The 21654-nt window shown below is 38.6% G+C and overlaps 3 protein-coding genes across 4 annotated transcripts; all 3 read right to left on the bottom strand.

Annotated features, from left to right (window-relative positions):
- Positions 1-30: 30 nt before the first annotated feature.
- LOC145484995 (malate dehydrogenase, cytoplasmic-like) lies at positions 31-10481 on the bottom strand. The gene is made up of 8 exons (XM_081463632.1): positions 10405-10481; positions 6783-6881; positions 4153-4249; positions 2854-3029; positions 2287-2409; positions 1507-1686; positions 569-682; positions 31-432 (listed from the first exon to the last, which is right to left on the bottom strand). Exons 1-8 carry the CDS (start codon positions 10405-10407, stop codon positions 226-228), a joined length of 999 nt encoding a protein of 332 aa, XP_081319758.1. The 5' UTR covers positions 10408-10481; the 3' UTR covers positions 31-225.
- Positions 10482-10622: 141 nt separating this feature from the next.
- Positions 10623-16837, bottom strand: LOC145484980 (XK-related protein 6-like). 2 transcript variants are annotated; one of them, XM_081463611.1, is made up of 4 exons: positions 14784-16837; positions 13686-14190; positions 13377-13527; positions 10623-13231 (listed from the first exon to the last, which is right to left on the bottom strand). In XM_081463611.1, the coding sequence occupies exons 2-4, from the start codon at positions 14180-14182 to the stop codon at positions 12530-12532; spliced, it is 1350 nt and encodes a 449-aa protein (XP_081319737.1). In that variant the 5' UTR covers positions 14183-14190; positions 14784-16837; the 3' UTR covers positions 10623-12529. The 2 variants fall into 2 exon arrangements, with proteins under 2 accessions (XP_081319737.1, XP_081319736.1); XM_081463610.1 differs by having other exon boundaries at positions 15836-16837.
- A 1445-nt stretch (positions 16838-18282) lies between these two features.
- On the bottom strand, positions 18283-21606 carry LOC145484979 (XK-related protein 6-like). Its single transcript, XM_081463609.1, has 3 exons — positions 20946-21606; positions 20159-20309; positions 18283-19633 (listed from the first exon to the last, which is right to left on the bottom strand). Exons 1-3 carry the CDS (start codon positions 21392-21394, stop codon positions 18839-18841), a joined length of 1395 nt encoding a protein of 464 aa, XP_081319735.1. The 5' UTR covers positions 21395-21606; the 3' UTR covers positions 18283-18838.
- Positions 21607-21654: the final 48 nt, after the last annotated feature.

The following is a 21654-nucleotide window of genomic DNA, read 5'->3' as shown; positions in this document are numbered from 1 at the left end:
CAGGTTATCAAATCAGTACCACGACGTTAATGTTATGACTTGCCTTGGCTTTAATTACATTTTACTGCAATAAAATAAATCAAAAAAAAGCTACCACACACACACAAACCCCTCATACAGACAAGCAGTGTTTCTTACACTATTGTAAAAAGTTCCACTCTGACCCACACTGCAGTACTACACATTGTGTGATCTGACTGACATTCAAAGCCTTGATGACGCTAGTCATTCAAGGAATGACTGGCAACTCTCCTTCTCCTGCAAAAGCTCTTTGGCTGTAGCATCCATTTTCTCACGCGAGAAGTCATCAATGGGCAGGCCCTGTACTATTTTCCATTCCTGGTCTGCAATAGTCACTGGGTACGAGTACACAATGCCTTCTGGGATACCATAGGAACCATCGGTACAGACACCCATGGACACATACGAACCCTGTAGACAAAGACAGATGAAATAAGTAATGCGATTACAATTAAGCAGTTTCTCATATTATATCAAACTATGTTGAAATAACCTCAGTACATTGTAAAGCACCATAAAATTATAAGGAGAACCTTTGATATCTTACCTCAGGAGTACCAAACCACCAGTCTCTCATGTGGTCACAAATAGCTTTAGCTGCAGACATGGCACTGGATAACTTACGAGCTGCAATGATGGCAGCACCACGCTTTTGAACAGTCTACAGCAAAAAAAAAATGGAACACTTATCAGTAACATAAAACTAATGTAGGTTGAACTTGTTTCGATCTCTATGCGTGATAGTTGACGAGGGCGCGCATGCGATAGAAATCTCGAGCTCATAATCTAATATCGTTTCCAATCAGCGCGCGTATTTGCTTTGCGTTATTTTTTTTAATTAAATTAGTGTTCTCTTCAGAGGAATTGTTTTGGAGTTATTTATATACACTTTTGCGATCTCAACGATGGACAACAACACGCATTTGGATAGCAATATACCAGCAAGTTGACTTTTGGAGAACGCTTACTGACATATCCAAGACAGTATTTTTCATGAACACGATCTTTATGCCTTTATGTCTTTATTCTATTTATTATTATGCAGCATTATAGATGTTAGCCGTATCGCTGCTGTTAAGCGAAACCTGCTTACTTCGCACTTTCCGTTCGGAAGCGCTCGTTTTAAATTCTCATCTGCTTGACGATGGACTGTTCATAAGAGAATTGAGAGTCGAAAAATCAAAACCCAACTAACTTCAGTCTAGCCAATCATAACAGACATAGACAATCCACTGAACCAATCTAAACTGCAAATAAATCATATCTAACTGGCGTGAACTGCTGGGAAACCTCAGTGTGTGAACCAGCCAGTCACAAAATTCTCATGCAGCATAGTAGTACAGAACCAAAGCGAATGCTAATTACTTTTGACATCCAAGTGAACACCACTGTATGTGAAAGAAAAGAACTAAATACATAGCCACTTAATACTAGAATAACCACTAATCTCGAGACTATGCTGCATGTTGCTGAACAGTGACGTACCCTAACAAAATCTCCATTTAACCAATTGTCATCTTTGACAGCCTGCCTGATAGGCACGGCTGACCCATCTGCAGAGGGAACGGTGCCATGGTTGACATCAGGGTACTGAGTGGAGGAGTGGTTTCCCCAAATGATGACATTCTTCACGTCTTGAACTCGAATGCCAAGTCTGCTAGCAATCTGCATTAACCAGCAAGGACAACTGTCAGAGAACAGCCCTTTAAAAGATATGTCTCTTGCAGAATTTGAATCAAATTCCACAGACTTGCAGCCTAAATTGCTTTTTCATTGTTTTGCAAGTCTCAGGTTTATAGAAAGATATCAGTCTTACGGTCTATCACACGCTCTGATTCACCATTTGAATTCCCCCTTGTGTTTTCTTGTTCACACAACAGCTTTTCAGCCTGAAGTACTGTAGGCCAGGCAATAAAAGCAACGGTTGCATTCATTAGTAGAAAGGATTGGAGAACTCCAGTGTGAAGAATGCAGCAAATAACACACCGTAGGTCTCATGGCATGAAGAAAAATTGCTGGATGCTGCCACATTTTCTCAGAACTGACCTCCTGATGAACAACTGCTCCTCCTAAATTACTGCCACATCATATGTACTCAAGGTGCAAAATAACAGCAATCAACAGATATAAATACAGGACTCCCATGAGAGTCAGTTTCAAACAAAAAGGACTTTGGAGAATTAAAAACCACAACAAAAGATTAGATTTGTATATTTAAACATTTCTCTCCTCCTTGTCAATGTTATAAAAGAGATTATTGTTTACCTGTGCCTTGGCTCTGTTCATATCCAATCTAGTCAAACAAGAGAAGTTCTTAGCTGGTATGGAAGGTGCATTCATTTGTGCAACCATGCAGTTTGTGTTTGCTGGATTGCCAACGACCAACACCTGCAACATTCAAACAGTCAGCAAGCGCAATCTGTAATATTAAAGCTGTCTCTGCCAAAAATTATGTACTTTACTTGCTTCATGTCTGTGTAGCCCTACCTAATAACGGCTTGATTGCATATCAATTTTTAACAACCTTATTTACTGTATCTGGTGATTGTTAAGGTTGTAGCCAGTATGAGGCAAACCAAGGCACTTGCCTCAGTCATTTTTTTTTTTCTCATTTCTGTAGTTTCTTTTTTGAAGGAGAAAAGCAAAAAAGCTGCCACATTCCTATAGGAAGAGAATTTAACCGTGAATGTGCCTCAGCCATAATCTTTTTAGGGACATTGCCTCAGTCATAATTATTTTCTGGCTATGGCCCTAAATACCATCCTAAGTATGCCAAGAATCGTAAATTAAGGCAGTGATTTTATAATCCATATGTTTTGGCATGCATCATACCTTGACAGTTTTTTTTGCCGCTTCCTCCAAGGCCTTCCCCTGTGAAACAAAGATCTTGGCATTGGCCTTCAGAAGATCTTTTCTTTCCATTCCTTCCTTTCGTGGCATGGCACCAACCAATATGGCTACATCAATATTGGAAAATGCCACCTTTGGATCAGCAGTTGAGATTATCTCTAACAAATAAACACAGAGTAACTGTTACAGTATGTATTATCTTGACTACTGATCAACCACTGCCTCATAACCCCTGCTACCAGCTCAAAGTTTTCAATAATTTCCTATTATGTACAAAGTGCCATGCAATTCTTTTAATAATGTTAAAATATGCAAATAACAACATGTCACTATTACAGGGCATTTGACAGGATGGGGTAGTGCAGATCCACATAATTTGCTAACATCCACATCCTCCATATAAAACAGAAAAAGTGTTTCATATTAGCCATAAAACAGCTGTTTAACATCCCCACAAGCAAAAATTGTGAAGTTGAAGTAGTTTTTCTCCTAAAACAGCGACAAAAATATGCCATTTCTTCATGACAAAATTTTAACCTCCATGCGTTCCAACCAACTTTAGGCGAGAGCCTGGAAACTAGTTTTTCACTGTCCAATGTAATGCCTGGTTACTAAGTTACGGATGTTCCAAAACAGTAACAACGAATTCTTCACACAAAATTTTACGAAAAACTTGTGTTAAATGAAGAAATACCTGTCAACAAATACTAGAAACAGATCGAGCATATGTCCAAGTTGGCGAGCATGATGTTTAATAAGTTTATTCAATTAAAGAGCTTAGATTGTGGGTAAGACTTTAAAGTGCTTTTCGTTTCACTCTTACTCAGTACATTACAAATGGTTTATTATCAATTTTGATAATCACTGAAATTTGCACATAATCCAGTGTGTTTTCCACATAATTGACACAATTTTCCACATTTTCCCCCAGAAAATTTCTGCATAATTTGGGTTTTTTTTCCACACCCTGTCAGATGGCATGCTATTAATGGCAAATTCCAGAAAGTGACCCCCACAAAATAAACAATGCTTGATCCAACTATTGAGCCTGTAACCATGTACTATCTTAAAATCAGACAAAGAAACAAGACCATTATTGTGACATTACAAATAACAGGTCAGAGAACCTCCAACACCCATATGGAATACAACTGCCACTTTCACCATATGCTAGATAACATAATCCTGTGAACAATCAAATGAAATTGTTTCATTTGCACCAAGCCTGTTTTTTTTTTCCTATGTAGCTCTTGCCCATTAATTAAGTTACTGTACACGTACCTTGTAACAAAGGAAAGGCACAGTCCTGCAATTCCATCACGACACCTTCCAACACACTCATCATGGGCTGGATATCCAGCAACAGCAGGGTCAATGGCTGCCATCAGAAAGATTTTATTAAATAAATCCAACAACAATTTTATGACATTAACGGTGAGTAGTGCTAGTGGTGAACTCACATAAGATGTAGCTGATTCTCATTGCATTTGCTGGTAACTGCAAAAATGTGGTGAATTGTGCTCTCAGACAATTACATGTATATCTGAGCGAATTCACAAAAACATGCCCACTAGGTTTTCTTTGCCCAAATCCAGGCTAAGCCAGCGACATTAAACCCAGGGGGGCTCCATTAAGGCCAGGCTGGGCACATGGCCCAATGACTGGCCTATCTGCTGGTGGCTTGCTAGCGGCCAGCTGTCAAAAGCAGGGGGGAGGGGAGGGTGTCTTGTACTGACACCCCAAACTAGCTAGACCTTGAGTTTTCAGTGTTAAATAAGCTTGATATTGACTGTGTTTCTGGGTATTTTACTCAGTTGTTTGACCTTGTTTGAGGCTGCTGTGTCGACATGGCACCCTGCTAGAGTGGTCCATGCCATGTGCATACGTGAGGGGCCAATCCCCTAGCCAGGGGGGTGGTCAGAGGACTTCTGGCCGCTGGGACTGTCTTTGAGTCAATGCGGGTGTGTTTTTGCGAATTCGGTTAGATATATAACAAGGCTTAACCTAAGCAACATTTTTTGAATTTTAAATAAAGATATACAGTTTTTTTTTATTGTCAGTAAAACAACATCCATTTGTTAGTAATACCTAACAATGATATTATTAGTACAATCATCATCATCATAATTTAAAACACAAAATAATAATGTCGAGCCTCTCCCGAAATGCTGGCAGGATCTAAAATGATAACACATAAGTAACATAAGGGAATGGCTTTGTATGCCTTACACCCAGCCAGCTTTTAGTTGAAGCAACACAAAGAAAAAACTTTGACGTTTAAGGCAAATCATATATTGTACTGTTACCATTCAATTCGAGGATGCTTGTAATTTAGGCTTGTAATTAAGGCTAGAGAAGAACATAGATGTCAGTAAAGTTCAATACAGTATAAATCAATATGTGATCAAAAGCTCAAATTGCAACATTTCAGTAAGCATCTGACATGGTCTTATGTTTATCTTTGGACTCTACAATGCTCTACCAGTGGAGTTGAAAATCACAGGGAAATGAAGAGAAAGAAAAATTAGTTCAAAATGCCAGAAAGTTTGTAATGACTAAGTTTGAATCAGCAAATAGTATATGATTGAAGAAATAGCAAGTTCAGATCCAAGTAGTATGTAACATAATTAAGTAACTTACTAAGTAGTGTAGTAGTGTGTGTTAGTGTAATATACAATGTAGGTGTGGAGTCAAGTAGTATGTAATGTAAGTAAGTTATTTTATAGTATGTGTGTAAAGGTTTCTGTTTTTTAAATGTAATGAAATGAATGTAATGTAAGTAGAGTAAAATCTGATCACCCAGATGACTACGTAGCTTTACATGATTACTTTATTGTACATTGATATTTGTTTGAGCTACATAATATTTTGGATCCATACTCAAGGATCTCTCAAATGGTGTTAAAGATATCATGTAAAGCTACATTAAGTCGTCTGGGTGATCAGGATACACAAATTCATGAAATGTAACTGTAATCTCACTTATTAATAATGTACTGAATTAGTCTTAGTTGACAGCAAGTTGAAGCCCACTAAATCAAACTTGGTTGATGGTTATGATCAATTTTGTGACTTAGACCTATTTTTCCTTGGATCTGAGCCTTTTTTAATTATTTTATTTTAATTACATTACAATCATTTCATTACATTTAAAAACAGAAACCTTTACACACACACTATAAAATAACTTACTTACATTACATACTACTTGACTCCACACCTACATTGTATATTACACTACCACACACTACTACACTACTTAATAAGTTACTTAATTTTGTTACATACTACTTCGATCTGAACTTGCTATTTCTTCATTCATTTACCATTTGCTGATTCAAACTTAGTCATTGCAAACTTTCTGGCATTTTGAACTAATTTTTCTTTCTCTTCATTTCCCTGTGATTTTCAACTCTAGTGGTAGACCATTGTATAGTCCAAAGATAAACATAAGACCATGTCAGATGCTTACTGAAACATTGCAATTTGAGCTCTTGATCACACATTGATTTATACTGTATTGAACTTTACTGACATCTGCGTTCTTCTCTACCCGAAATTACAAGCCTAAATTACAAGCATCCTTGAATTGAATTGTAACAGTACAATATACATTATGATTTGGCTTAGTGTCTGGGTTGGTTGTCATGTACACACAAAACTTCCAAACAAAGCAACACAAATCAGTGTGGAGCTACATGTCACTGATCAGTGAAACATTCTCTTGAATGGGGGAGAATTCTTGTATATAATTATTGCATTTACTTCTAATCACTGGTTTTTGGGTTGAAAAATCAGACCCATCCACTCTGTTTAGAAACAAATTACTTTTGCTTCTCTTTGTTAATGGCCAGTAATTTGAACAAAAAACACGACATAAAAAAAGTTGTGTAAATATGATATGCTTGTACCTGATTGGTTCCAAACACATCTCCTTTGCAAATAGAATACAGAAGTGAGTATGCAATCTGCCCAGCAGCACCAGTGATACAAATACGCAATGGTTCTCCCTACAAAATACAGCAACAAAATGATCAGGGAGCAAATTGACCAAAGAGTAATAGATCCTCTTCAAGTCTATTAAACAATTAGATTATGAGCCCAAGATTTCTATCATAGTTGAGGAGGGCACAGTATAAATCTTCTAGTCGCTCAAAACTTTACCTAAATCCTCTTAACAGGCACTTCAAAAATGCCAAGAAGTGGCCATCATTTTGTCAACAAAATTGTTAACTGATTTTTGTTCATCTAACTCTAATTTCTATGTTGAGTACAATAAAGTTGTTGTTGTTGTTAACAAGGACACACTGCTATGCTACTCATCATCTATCACAGAATAGATAGTGAGTAGCGTAGACAATCAGAAAACGGTATTCTTGTTAGAAAGCCAGTAGATTTGTACTAATATTGATTGGATTTCACCAAGCCATCATGCTGCCCACAAAGAAGGCAGTATGGACAAAAGTTTCTGGACAAGCTGGACAAGCCCTCAGACCTTTAAATAATGAATTGCAGAGATGCCAACCTAAAAAAAACCAAAAACTGGGAGATCGATAATTTTAACTTCCTGACCCAAAAAAAGACATTGTCTAAAGTAAAGCTTGCTGATACAACCACAAAAAAGCATCAAATATTCCAACTTTTTCCTGGAAGAAGCCTAAAATCAACCAAAATAAAAAAAACTTACTTTACATGCTCCCCTTTGTATCACAGAAATTTAGTGACATGCACAGGAGACCAGGAAATCTGGTCAGTATCCAGGAGACTCCTGGATAATCTGGAGAGTTGACATACAAGTATGGAAGGGTAGAGTATTAGCATAACGTAAACTTACTTAATGACCCTCGTTTAGGGGATTCATTAACATTTTCAGCAGGAGGGCTTGTTTTCACAGGTTGGCAAAACTATCTGATCTGAAATTCTTTATGCGAAAAACATTCTTCTAGGTGGTCAAACATAGCTGGGCAAACTTGTCCTCACCGCCAGTTAATTTGCCCAGTACCCGGCCCCTTAATTATTGAGACCCCTGCTCATTACTTTCAGAATTCACAGCCTTTGAGGCTTGTTTCTTTCAGGGGGTCATTACTTTAGGGGAGCAAAAAAAATTATATAAGGTTGGTACGACTGGGCTCTTCTTCCAGTTTAAATCTATATTGGTGGCACATGGTTGGGCTCTTCATGTCTACACCATGTTGTCAGTGGTCGGCAGGAAAGCTAGTTAGATACCACCATAAACTGTTTGTACTTCATGACACATTGCGGTTAGTTTGCTGTAACAATATCTCACTGCACTGGCCAAGTTTTCAATTTAACTTTGAACAAATGTTCCTTTTAATACACTCATGTTGAAAATGATACTATTTTGAATCAAAGTCTCCTATATTTCATTCCTGTTACTTGATGAAAATTCTACAGGTTTTATTTTAACATCAACACAACATTAACTGAAACGTATGTACGAATTAAAGGACATCTCATCCTAGAAATTCTTTCGACACACTGTAAAAAAAACTCTTAAAACTGTTTCAAGAGTTTTTTAGTGTGTTGAAAGATATCTAGAACAAGCGGTCTTTTAATTTGTACATGTATACATTTTTCAAATTCTTTTCTAGCCTCAGCAATGGACATTGCTTGAACGAACTGTTACAGTAACTGATGAAGCACAAATTGACATTTCACGACACTTTATAGCATAAGAAATATCTTCCCTTGTTAAAGAGTGACTTAAATTAAATTACCATACAAAACTTTGACCTGACTATTGACTAGAAAAGTAAATATACTATTGAACCTTGGTCTCACTATTTTCGGGGGCAAGGGGCAGGGATGATCGGGGATGGGCTTGGTTCTTTTGGAGAGGCTACTTTCGGCATTTATTAGAGGCCACATTTTTTTATATCACTTTCAGGGGCTCACTACTTTCAGGGAGTCATTACTTTTGGAAGTTTAGGATGCTTTCAAAAACAGCCTTGAGAAAATATGCACACTGATTGGTTAAAAATTGTGTTTCTATTCAACAATTAGATTATGAGCTTGAGATTTCTATCGCATGATGGTTGATGAGGGCGCAGCCCGAGTCAGCTATCCCAAATAGAAACTGAGAGCAAATAATCTAATAATTGTTTTAGTATAAATCTACCAGTTTTTCAAAACTTTATCTAAATGCTCTTCAAAACCCCAAAGAAGCGACCGTCATTTTGTTAAAAACCGCACACTGTTATGCTATTCACTATCTATCACAGATTATAGTTCACCACTAAATTTTCTCCGATTCTTATTGGTTTAAACTGATCATGTGACGCATTAGTGTTCGTCCGCGGAGAGACACTATCAGCCCATAGTGCCCGTCCGAGGAAAATACCCGGATGGATAGTACTCATCTGTGAAAATATTTATGTCAACAAGCAGGCTTATAGAAAATAAACAATTGAATTTATAATGAGAAGGTTTTTTTTGTTTTCTTTCTCAAATTTTACGTTTGGCTTTCACAGCTTTCATCTAAAAAAGTTGAAAATAATTCAATATGATTTTTGAACTGGCACACGGAAGAAAATTTAGTGGTGAACAATAAAGACAATAGAGTGTTTATGTCTCGGAGCTATTGGTCTGATAGTTGCCCCTTGGAAATTTGATGTTCTTAAAACTAGCATATTTGCCCTCGAAGCTTCGCTTCTCGGGTAAATATTTGTTTTAAGAACATCAAATTTCCGCGGCGCAACTATCAGCCGATAGTTCCTCGACAGAAACACTCTATTGTTTAAATAGATAGTGAGCAGTGTAGCCAATCAGAGAACGACAGTCATGATAGATCGCTGGTAGATTTATACTAAAACTTGATAGAAATTTCTATTTCTTAATTAACGCAGGGTTTCAGGTTTCAATGCACTTCCACTGCTCTTATTTCTACATAGATGCAGATATAAATAGCCATAAATTTAAGCCAATGAAAAATTCCTGTACGTATGGAGTGGACGAGATCTCATCTGACCTCCTGATGTCAGGGAAGTTGAGGAAATGCACGAACTGGTTCCAAATTCCTGACTGTACATAACTGTCCATTCTTGTGCCCAGCCTCAATACTAGACGAATCTTAAATCATATCCTTTCAATCGTTACTACATAAAGCATACACACGTAAACTGGCGGGCTGAACTTAAGTTAAGTTGTGTAAGTTATGCAGGTAAGTTAGCTCATATTGGGCGTGTTTTTTAAAGTGACTGGCCAAGCCAGTTTGATATGATGTGCCTGATCATAAATTTTACCCGTGACAGAAACCAAAACGGAATGAATACAGAAGTGTCTCGTTGAGAAGACTTTTCCTCTGTGCGTTGATATTACTTGAACAATTTTTTCGAACAGGAATAACGATTAAGCCAAGTGATATTTGCCCAGAATTCCCGAATTGAACGCGACAGACCGCCGATTGCCAAAATATGCCAAGTCACGTTTACGTCCTGCACAAACTAAAACTCCTTTGAGCTGAATTTTCAGGTACAATTTTTGGAAAACAAACTTCAGTGACTAACTACTCACCATTTTGCTGGAGTTGAAGTCCGAGAGAAATGCAAAGCAACTTGGAACAAAACGTGCCACGCTACACGAAAACTGCACTAGCCGAGTGAAACGATATGTGGGAACTGGAGACGAACTTGTGGAGTCCTGGGTATTGTGGCGTGACTTGTCACGGTCGAGTCACATGAAAGTCACGCACAACAGAAAGCATGGTTTCTCACTTCCCGGACTTCCCACAGGTGATTGTTTGACCGCTCAAATTTACTAATGCACTGCATGTGGTTTGGACCCTTATACTCTTAAGCCTGGCTGTCAGAGCGGTGCGCGTTGAACCCGCTCGAGTGTGTGTGTGCGCGGTATCACGGCTTCGCCCGGTGCTCACAGATCACGCAAGAAGCTGCATGTATTCTTTAGAAAGGCAAACAGTTTCAAGTTTCGAATACAGATGCTTTTGATGAAAACTCAGAAATGGTTGTGGCGTAAATGTTACAATAATTTATCCCAAATTTAGTCAAGATGGCCTCGAAGAGTGGCGCAATCAAGGAAAGCAACTTTATAAAAGAAGGTAGGAAGAAGGCCTGACCGAAAATTCTTCAAGCACCAGACCTCTCTCTCTTTTCAAGACATTGCACCCTTCCCCCGATGTTAGACATACCCATATTCATTTTAATGCAAAACACACACGCTGCACAAAGTGTGGCATGAGCCAGAATAGATACTTCTTCGCACACGGAATTAAGGTCACAAATACACTTTTTCTTTTTTATAACAATATATTTTATAAGAATATCGAGGCTCAAATTTGCGAAATTGTAAGAATATTTTAAGAATAAACCCGAGGCTGAAATTTTGAAAAGAATATAATTTTGTGTGTTAAAAATTTGTAAATACAAAACAGTTATACGTTTTTAACTAAACCGTATAAAATTCTTCATTTCTCTAAACGGCAAAAGTAGCCAAAACGCAACAAAAACAGCATTAGCCGTATTTTCGATGCTGATAATACATGTGCAAGAAGTTATGTATGTGATATCAGGCTTTCATGCTTGCAGGCTGGCTCCAACATTACCTTAACACCATCCAGACACCAAATACATTCGAAAACAGAAATGTCATACGCTATAATCTAAGAATATTAACAAGAATAATTGCAGCCTAAAATCCGCAGAAAAATAAGAAGCCGGAAAAACAATATTCTTATAAAAAAGAGTGTACAACCAATAAGTCGGTTTTGATAATAATGTTACTGGCACCAGTACAAAATATAAAGCGTTTACTGCTTAGTTTTTGTTTCGATTGAGAGGATATATCAAACACTCGAGACAGTGTTTCGTCTGCAATCTAAACACCTCGAATTTCGTCAAAAAATACTCCGCTGCGCGTCTTATTTTCAACTCTCTTCTCGGTGTTTGGATATCCTGATGAAACAGTGTATCTCTTGTTTGATATATTACGTCAGCAAGTTCACTAGGTTTCGATTAAATACCAAATTAACCTGTATTAAAAATGGGGACACGCCCATAACACGATCAACAGACACTGTAACTCAGTGTCAAATATCAACATTTATATAAACTCTGTCTCTTTATCCAAGAAATCACAAAGCAAACATTTCTTGTATCTGCTTTAAAGTGTTTTTAACTCATTTTTACCTTAAATGATTTGTCTTGAACATGTGCATCTCAGACGTTTCTCAAATAAACTCTGCTATCTTCAGTTTATCTTTTACTCTGCTTTTTACTCTATTTACAGGTTGGTTTACCTTAACAAAAAATAGTCAAACTAGCTATTTGCTTTTAAGAAATTTGCTGCATAAAGTCAATTTTTTATCATCTATGATCAGAGCTCATTTCAAATTGCGTCTTACCAAGAGAAGATGAGGGGTCATAGAGTGAATCCCCCATACAGTCCTCCTTTTCAAGTTTTCCCTCCCAAGTTATTTTTAGGTCACTACCGGTTTTGGAATTCCCAGGAGGGTCAAGAAATAACCAATCCTGTGACGAGGCGCGCGATTCGCCTGTGCGGCTTTACACGCACTTTCATCCTCCACAAAAAAAAATATCCGCGAAGAACTGGGTGTCATATCTAAAATAACTTGATGGAGAATACCTTGAGAATACTGTCTATATGAAGTGTTGTTTCAACGCTAAACACCACTTTCAAACTGCATTAATGAAATGTTCTGTGCATCCGCTACGTCAGCTATTTCCTTGTTCTTACGAACTTTTAATGACGGATGAAAAACACCGTAATAAAGCAACACCGATACAAGACCAAGCACAAACGCACTCCACTCAGTTATTAGCATGATCATCTTGAACACTTTATCAAAATCACTGAGGAAATACCACAACAGAATCATAATGGAGTTCTCAATGAAAGTCACCAGGTAATATGGAATTCCCCAATTTCGTGTACGCTTGCCCGCCAAAGGGAAAAAACAAAACACGTTGATGCAAATAAAGGCACATCTAAGCAATATATCTCTTAATGATCCTTCTTCGAAGTAATTATCTGGCTGTCCGCGCAACAGAAAGTATGAAAACAACAAATGGATACCAACGACTACAAAAACAAAGTGCTGGAAATTAGAAGCAAACAGAACTAAAGCCAGTATCCTGGAAACAAGCATAAATAAGCGCCAAGAGAAATGGAAGACAGAGGCCAAGCTAAAAAGCTCCAACAGCTGGCTTTGTTCATTTCCGAGGCGAAGGAATCTACAAAAACTTAATAAACTGAAAGCGAACAGAGCCAAAGACTTAATGATGTTTATTGCCACAAACAAGTCGGCGAATGACGTCCAATCCATGGTACCTTTCTGAAAAAGAACGTACAGCTGAAGAGCGACCTAGAACAAAAGAAAACAAAAAAACAACAACATATTTAAAAAACGCTAAGTTAGGAACTATAGTAACTAAAAGCAAAGTAATTTCCCTTCACGTTGCTCTAGATCTGTTTATAGACGATAACCACTGACCACTGTTGGTGCGTACCTGGGGCGCCTCTTCAGTAAACGCTTCCACGACACCCAATGTACTCGAGTCTTGCAGCTGAGAGATATACAGGCGATACAGCTCCGTATTACGTGGATCACGGCTTTGGATTTTTCGTATAAAACGCACGGTCCTAAAGATCTGGAAGCACCTACAAGATTAATATTATGCCGAGTAAATCTCGTGTCAGTCGACATCGCGCGTCATCATAATATTTAGATTTCAATCAATGTCCTTTATTAGGGTCATGATCAGAGCGCCCCTTTAATTTCGTTATTTGATTAAAACGCATTTTGTTATGTACCTTACCTTATAAGACGACCACAACAAATAAAATGGAACGCATAGAACCAGGGTTTAACTTCTAAGTCGTTTCTCCCGAGCCACTCTGTTTTTCCTTGGTCTTTTTGATCGTCAAGGAAAAATATGGCTGACAGGGCATCAGTTATAATCAATGAGAACACAATCACAGTCAGTGTGTAGGCAGCCCATTTATAATCTCCTCTGCTGTAATGTGTTGCTGCTATCTCACAATCCATACCAACATCGGCAACAAATAACAGAGCCGTGACAGATGGGAAAAGCAGAGAAAATCGACTGCACTTTGCTCTCTCATTCCAGAATCTAGCGACCTCATCTCCTTCTGTAATGTCTGGTCGATCATCAGCGATGTTTTTGATAAGACGCCGACATGGCCTACAGCAACTGGTGATTACATTGCAAAGGTTACACTTTTCATCTTCATGTTCACTTTCACTTTCATTTATTTTACCATCCTGATGATCAGGGACGTCTGCGACAGCCATTGTGTTAGCTGTGTATAGAACATGTATACAAATATGAGCCAGGAACACTGAACGTTATCGTTTCGAACAATGAACGTTATCGTTTCGCATGGACGATTTTGAGTTAATGAAAAGCGCACTATATTTAACAATTCAGTGTTTATTCACCGAAGCGGAGGTGAATAATGGTGGATATTTACCGAGCCGCCAAGCGCCGATGTAAATATCCACCACTTTCACCGACACTGAGGTAAATAATTGTTTTATTATATACCACACAAGCTGAATAATCAGCCGATTGAAAATATGCTTTATTTCTAACAATAGAGCAACAAATGTACATCAGAAAATAATGAAAATCTCGCCGCGAGATGCTCTTTCGCGCACACAAAGTCACATGATAAGTCAGGTGATCAAAAGAAGTAAAACGAAGTGAAACGAGAGATTTCCAACGTTCGTGGATCTAATGATCGTCTACATTTTACAAGTGGTGTTGAAACCATGCTGCAAAACAGTAAATGTTTCATTGTTTATACTATATAGTGCTCGACAGTTCATGTAAACAAGGCATTGTACCTTTTTAGGCTTTCAAATTTGAGTTTGGATATATTTGACAACTTACCATTAATCAGGGTTTAACCAAATTTTTGCCATCTAATTTTGTATTTTTCCGAACAGCTGCCTCGTTTATGGACAAAATTTGCTCCTCGTTAGCCGAAGCGAAACGGGATGCCATTTTGTTTTTCTCCGTTTGCTCAGTTATTCCTGCCTCCGAGCTAGCCAATCAGAATGCGCGGAAAGCACTATTCACTTGTGTGGTACACATGGTGTATACTAAAAGTTATTAGTAGGATTCTACAAGTATACTACTTATGTAAATTCTGGAATTCGATTGGCTGTGCCATCGTACACTATCAGTCAATCATGTGCAATGCCCGCAGTGCCTGGAGGTCGTCCACACAATGGCGACGTTTTCTCGTTTCTCCGATGTTTCGGAGGCAAATTTCAATTTCCAGGAAGACTTTCATATATAATATTTCTTTAGATATTAAGGGAGTCGCCAAGAAAAAGTAAAGGCCTATAAATTTAACTGACAAGCACTCGACTTGCAGGCACACAAGTTACGTTACTTTGGCGGTCTGCGGCGGACGTATATTGTGTGACGCAAGGAGAACTGTAGAGCTTATAGCTGCTTGTATTTGTTCAAATTGAAGTCAAGACATTTGATCTCTTCTGGGATCTGTGACACGACAGGAAAGCTTCACATCGGAAGTCCTTTTACTTACTTGCTTTAATAGCGGCATATAACGGTTTGAATTCCAGTTATTAAGCAGCAAACAGTGCGTGACATTGGAACTGTGTGCAGCAATAAAGGAATTGATTTTGGAAATCTTAGAAACACTACCAACACTGGTGTGCAGCGGTAGCCTTATTTCACAATTTGAAATGACGTCGATCGAAGTTGCGTCGTCTGCGATGTGATTGTCTGAGTATGTGTTTTTCCGAACTGCTGTCTGCGTTAGCCTGCGTCGCAGACGGAAATTTCCCCGTAAAAAACCGTAACTAGCGTCTCCGAGGCAGTCGCCATGTTTGAATTTAAAAATTTCGAAAGTCTGCGGGCATACAGTCTACGAATCAAAACAAATGTGGTTGTTCTTATCATCGGTTACATACCTTGCATTTATGTGACCTTCGAAGCTTCACTGAGGCCTCGCGACGATTTCATTTCCATTCGCGAGGCAAGATTGAAATGCAAACGAGTCACGAAATATGTGAATAATAAGAGATATAAGACCGGAAGTGGGTTGTTCCGGTCTTGCTGTGAATTTGCGGAAGTCAACGCCTTGTCCTTCTTTTCAGTTTCGCATCAAAACGGGAAGTCATAATTTAGTTAAGAAATCTTTTCGGTTCCTAAATGAATGTCAAAAATGAGCAAAAAGGTTATCAGTTGTCATTATCTCAGTCACAGTCCAAAATATGCAATGTGTGTATGACATATGTTAAAATTCTTCCGCCAATAGCAGGCAAAACCCTTTTCCTTGAGATCCCTACCTAAGGATGCAAAAATAAAATCAAAACAAAGGTAAAGAAAGTATGTATTGGGAAACCTCGGCTGACTTTTCAGTGCTTTTTGTTTTCACTTTCAGAGCTGGGGAAAATTGTTAAAAGTTGTCGCGCAACCCTTTCCAGTTGCATATTAACATACTAGCATATCTTATTAACCACGCACGCACGAGGGCCGTACTGCGTTAAGTCGCCCTGAGGACCGAACGCAGCCAGGTCCGTACAAAAATGACCGGGGGAGGATATTTTCTCGGTACGGTCCGGAATAAGCTAGGTTCATAAGAGATTTATTAGACGAAAAAAAAAACTTTAGGAAAAAAGCCACGATCACGGACTGGAAAAGCATCGCAAAGTTCGTGCGCTCAATTCTGATTGGAGCCGACTAGGCATATATATACTCACGTCTGACGTTACAATCAAACCAAGTGAAGCGTTCCCCTCAAGATTAAATAATGAATTGATTATTTGAATATTGAACCCGCTAGTCGTATCAAGACTGCAATAATGAATCGATTATTTGAATATTGAACTCGCTAGACATTTCAAAAATCAAAAATCAATATTAAATTGATTTTAACCCATTAGCCGCATTCTTGGAACGACTAGTGGGTTCAACAGTTTCCAATAATCAATTCATTATTGCATTCAGTCTCGAAACGACCAGCGGGTTCAATATTCAAATAATCAATGCAATTCATTAATGTAATCTTGAGGGGTACGCTTTACTTCTAGTTTGACTGTAAACAAAACAGAGAGAAAAGAGAATTGGAAAGAAAGAGAAAAGGAAATTGTGAAAGCAACTTCTTTCAGAAACGTAAACCATAAACCGAGGAAATCTTCCAAGTGATCCTGAGTCCGGATTTATTCGGGACAGTATCGGGTCCAATGCTTAGAGAACATTAGAACTGTAATGAACCAATCAGATTTGTTGATTTTTGCTATTGGCCACGTGAACTAACTTGGTCGTTCAATCAAGATAGTACAAAAATACAATTCCGTGAAATCACCGGAAAATAAAGCAACCTGGAGGCAGAAAAAAAAATACAATTGGAAGCTATTAACGTTTGGAACCATTTACATCACTGGCAACACAGCGCATGCCCTACACAACTTGGTTCTTTACTGTGTTCACGTTGTCGTTGCTGTTGCCTTAATTGTTTGCTTTTATTCTTTTGTTTCTTTTGTTTGTTTGTTGTTCTGTTTTTCTTTCGTGTTTTTGTTGTTCACTCCATTTGTTTGTAGGGGCTATTGTAATTTACCTTGGAATCCTTCACAACTCAAAACAGACAAGCCTGAAATTAAAATTGATTTCTCTATTGAACTTTATTGGCTTCCGCTAAGAATAGTTAACACTCTAAACAGACATTCACGGGTTCTCCTCAGTAAATCAAAGAACAGTTAGTCACGAGCTTGGAGTGTACCTTTCGAAATGTCGGGTTTACATTATCTTGGTTGACAAGAAAAATTGCTAACTTGCCGTGTTTAAGCTCAAAAACCTTAAATGATATTGTACGGTAACAAACGAAAGTCTTAACCGTGCTCTGTCCTATTGTAAAGCACGCACGAAAATGGCAAGAGTACGACGAATGTGTAGATAAAACTCAACGACTCGTGATTTCTCTACAGATTCATTTGGTGCTAACGTCACCACTGAGAGCTTCATAACAGAATTAAACCATCTTGAAGGCTTTTTCGTCTGTCTAACAAAAAAAAAAAAACAAATATTGTGATTTAGACGCACCTATGTAAAGCATCTATAATATTCCTGGCATGGAATATAAATGTATAATATAGAAACAGTGAATGAGCATGAAGCTATTTTCTTAGTTTTATGACATCAACATCAACAAGTATGTCCAGAAATATTTCTACAGCTCTACAGCACACCTTTGTGAAGCCGTAAACTGCACTCGTTTGACAGTCTTCAGGGCAAATACTTTCAGCTGGATTTATGTTAGAAAGTAATTATTTGTTTATTTGATTCTATCTGGTTTTTTGTTTTTGTTTTTTGCTTTCAGTTCTTTTTTTTTGCATTCGCTACTTTTGCCTTCAATTCATTTTTCTCTTTACGTTCACGTTTAGATTTACGTTTCGTTTTTGCTTTTGCTTTGACTTTTGTTGTCTTTTTTTTGCGGATTCGCTTTTGCTTTTGGTTTTGTTGTCATTTCGTCTTGTTGTACCACTCAAGATGAAAACCCAACCGATGATGGCCACGCGCGTTTTCCGTTGCTTGAACCTGGCGTCATGAGCGTTGATAGACTCAACACGTTAAGTATACATTAACTTTTGGTTCTGTTGTCATTTCGTTTTGCTGCGCCAATCAAGATGAAAACCCAACCGAGGATGGCCACGCGCGTTTTCCCGCGCTTTAACCTGGCGTCATGGGGTTGATTGGCTCAACACGTTAATTTTAAATTTCTGAACGTTTGTTATAATTGGACATCACCACAATCAATGCCCAGTTCCCGTTATGAGACACGCATAAGGGATTCATGGTAACTGAATTCAGCAAAACAAGTTCAAGACGAAAAGGTTAAGTACAGCTGCCATGATTCCCCGCAGGCCCGTCTTTTAGAGGAAACTGGGCATTGCAGCGGTAATATTTCGTCATAATTATACGTTAGTTGCATTGCAAGAGCTAATCGTAGTCACGGCTATTGTTGTCACGCTGGTAGCTGCCGTACCGTTTCTATTGCTATTTAGTTCCCAGCGTGCTCTCTTGTAAAGAGATTTCACTCTTGTATGACGGCCTAAATCTACGTCATCTGGTCTCGTCTCATCCGTGTTTAGAGATGGATGAAAACGGCGGTAAAACAGAGCCAAGGAGATTATCCCGATTGCAAATGTTGCCCATTCTGTTGTTAGCATTGCTATCCTAAACTTCAGACCGTAACTGGTAAGAAAGTTCCAAAGCAGAACCATAACACTATTTTCAATGAGAGTCAGAATGTAAAAAGGATATCCCCATTTACGAGTGTTTTTGCCCTCCAGTGGGAAAAAGCAGAATATATGGACATATGCAATGGCGAATCTGAAGACTTTCTGCTTGATTGGCTCGCCTTCAAAATACTCGCATTCCTGTCTCCACAGCAAGACATAGGAGGCAGCTAAGTGAATTCCAACAATTACGAAAACAAAACGAGTGAAATGTGAAGCAAACACAGCCAGCGCCAGTATCCTTGATGTGAGCATGAACAGTCGCCATATGAAATACAACAGGGAACCAACACTGCACCAGTTTAGCTGGTGACTTTCTGTGTCAGCCACCCGGATGTACCTTGCGTAAATGAGCAGGTTAAAGGCAAAAAGAGCCAGCGACTTTGGAATGCTGAGAGCTACAATCAGATCTTCAAACGAGGTCAAGTCCAAAGTACCGCGCTGTAATAGAATATAGAGTTGTAAGGCGACCTGTTGGAAAGGAAATAACTTATGGTTAGCTCAATAAGCATATGTAGTACAGACATTTTAAGTATTTTGAGCATAGCTAATGATAAAAGTAGATTGAAATTGCTTACCATTATTCCCACCTTATAACAACCGAATGGTCAATTCCCTCTATGAAACGCGCCAGCAGGAATCATGGTAGCTGTTTTCATGAAAACAAACATCCTGTCCAAGATGATGAATACAACTACTATGATTTCCTGCAGGCGCATTTCGTAGAGCGTCCGGTTTAAACCGTAGATACCTAAACCCCCACATCAAATTAAAGCTTATAGAGCTGGCTATCACACTATACCAAGAATTTTGAAACAAAATGAGTTGTCGAATTTGTCACGACCTTTAAACATTTCACTCGTCCATCGTTCTCGTCAATGGGTGAATAGTTAACGAGGCGTAGCCAGAAGACTATTGCTAATATTTAACTCTGGCCAGAGGCACGGGTTAACCACTGACAGGATTTTTTTTGTGATATTAGTGGGAACCACTTACTTGTGGAGCTTCCTCCATAAATGCCTCTAAGACACCAAGAGTACTGGAGTCTTGAAGTTGAGCTATGTACAAGCGATAGCGGTCTTTATCATCTGGCGACGGTTGTTTGATTCTTCGTATCAGACGTACGGTTCTGAAAATCTGACAGTATCTAGAACAGAAAAGGAAAAAGAAACCCATATTTTGTCAGACGTCTCTCACGACATTCAGTTATTCACGGCAAGTCATTCAACTATAATTGTATATTGTAATTGGCTAGATCTCGAGCTAAATAATACCGAAATGTTGCAGGATAATTTTAAAAGTATATATTTATAAACCTTTCCCAGAGAACTCCCCTAAATCTCGTCTCAAATAAGGACCAGTTATGTGGGCCTTCACCTTTGCCAAACTCTGGCTAGGCTCCACTAGCTATGCCCCATAGTATGGTAGCATTATGATTTTTGACTCCAACCCAACAACGCTAATATTTTTATTATAATTATTATTATTTCGACATGTTTTAGGCTCGACATAGAGGCATTTTGGAGGGTGGAGGGAGGCACATAGAGTTGATTTAACTCATTACGCAATCTTTCCCCATGTTGCGTGACGGACGTTAAAAGGCTATGCATGCAACAAGCTACGTAAGCTGTTCTGTCTGTCATGTGACGATGGAACATTATCCCATGCAGAGTTTCGTTTTACAAAAACACCTTAAGGCACTGTTTTCAGAATATAACTTCTCGTAAAATACGATTGAGTGTTGGCCATACACTGTAAACACTCATCCATGATAAGACCTTACCTTAAAAGACTTCCACAAAGAAAGAAATGGCAAATATAATGCCAGTATTTGATCTCCAGCCCATTCTTCTTCAAGATTTCCCGCTTATAACTCCTTTGGTCCTCAAGGTACCAGTTTGCAGACAATATTTCGATTGAAACAAGAGAAACAAACGCAAATCCGAGTGTCAATACACTCCAGGTGTAATCCCCACGTTGATAGTGAACCACCGCCACCCTTAAATCCATCGCAGAATCCAGTAACAACACTAAAGCGGTTAAAAATGGAAACAGGAGGTCGAAGCGAGAACATTTCCCTCGTTCGTACCAAATCCTTGTTTCAGGGTCTTTAGGAGGTATATCTGGACGTGTATCTGTAATCCACTCCGACAACCGACTGCAACAAGGGACGCAGAAGAAGTATCGGCACGGGCATTGAAAGTCACGCGGTGAAGGCTCTGTCCCATTCATCCTGATTGTTGTGGTGTACCGAACGCCATCACTGAAGAGCAGTTGAAATAACAAAAGATCGACTTGCCCGCAAACTAGCAAAAATATTTTGCAGTATTCGCCAAATCGGGCTCACCAAAATTTATAGGATCCGCCCGGCACTCAACTTTCCTTATTTTCTTTTTTTTGAAAAAAAAAAAAGATTTGTCAATACAGAAATATTTATGGTTCGTGCATGTACAGCCTGTACAAACTCATCAGATTGTTGCGTGTGTGACAAA

Source organism: Orbicella franksi, chromosome 4, assembly GCF_964199315.1.
Source record: "Orbicella franksi chromosome 4, jaOrbFran1.1, whole genome shotgun sequence".
NCBI lineage: Eukaryota > Metazoa > Cnidaria > Anthozoa > Scleractinia > Merulinidae > Orbicella > Orbicella franksi.
This window is presented reverse-complemented; position numbering and strand designations above follow the sequence as displayed.

Excerpts from the sequence above, each read along its gene's own strand:
- LOC145484979 (XM_081463609.1), bottom strand. The coding sequence starts at position 21,394 with ATGAATGGGACAGAGCCTTCACCGCGTGACTTTCAATGCCCGTGCCGA. Across the intron at positions 20,310-20,945 it reads CTTTGTGGAAGTCTTTTAAG|ATACTGTCAGATTTTCAGAA; the intron begins GTAAGGTCTTAT and ends TTTCTGTTCTAG. Across the intron at positions 19,634-20,158 it reads TTATGGAGGAAGCTCCACAA|GTCGCCTTACAACTCTATAT; the intron begins GTAAGTGGTTCC and ends CCTTTCCAACAG.
- LOC145484980 (XM_081463610.1), bottom strand. Across the intron at positions 13,528-13,685 it reads TGTTGTGGTCGTCTTATAAG|GTGCTTCCAGATCTTTAGGA; the intron begins GTAAGGTACATA and ends TTAATCTTGTAG. Across the intron at positions 13,232-13,376 it reads TTACTGAAGAGGCGCCCCAG|GTCGCTCTTCAGCTGTACGT; the intron begins GTACGCACCAAC and ends CTTTTGTTCTAG.
- LOC145484995 (XM_081463632.1), bottom strand. Across the intron at positions 4,250-6,782 it reads ATGTGTTTGGAACCAATCAG|CCATTGACCCTGCTGTTGCT; the intron begins GTACAAGCATAT and ends TTCTGATGGCAG. Across the intron at positions 3,030-4,152 it reads TGCCTTTCCTTTGTTACAAG|AGATAATCTCAACTGCTGAT; the intron begins GTACGTGTACAG and ends TTTATTTGTTAG.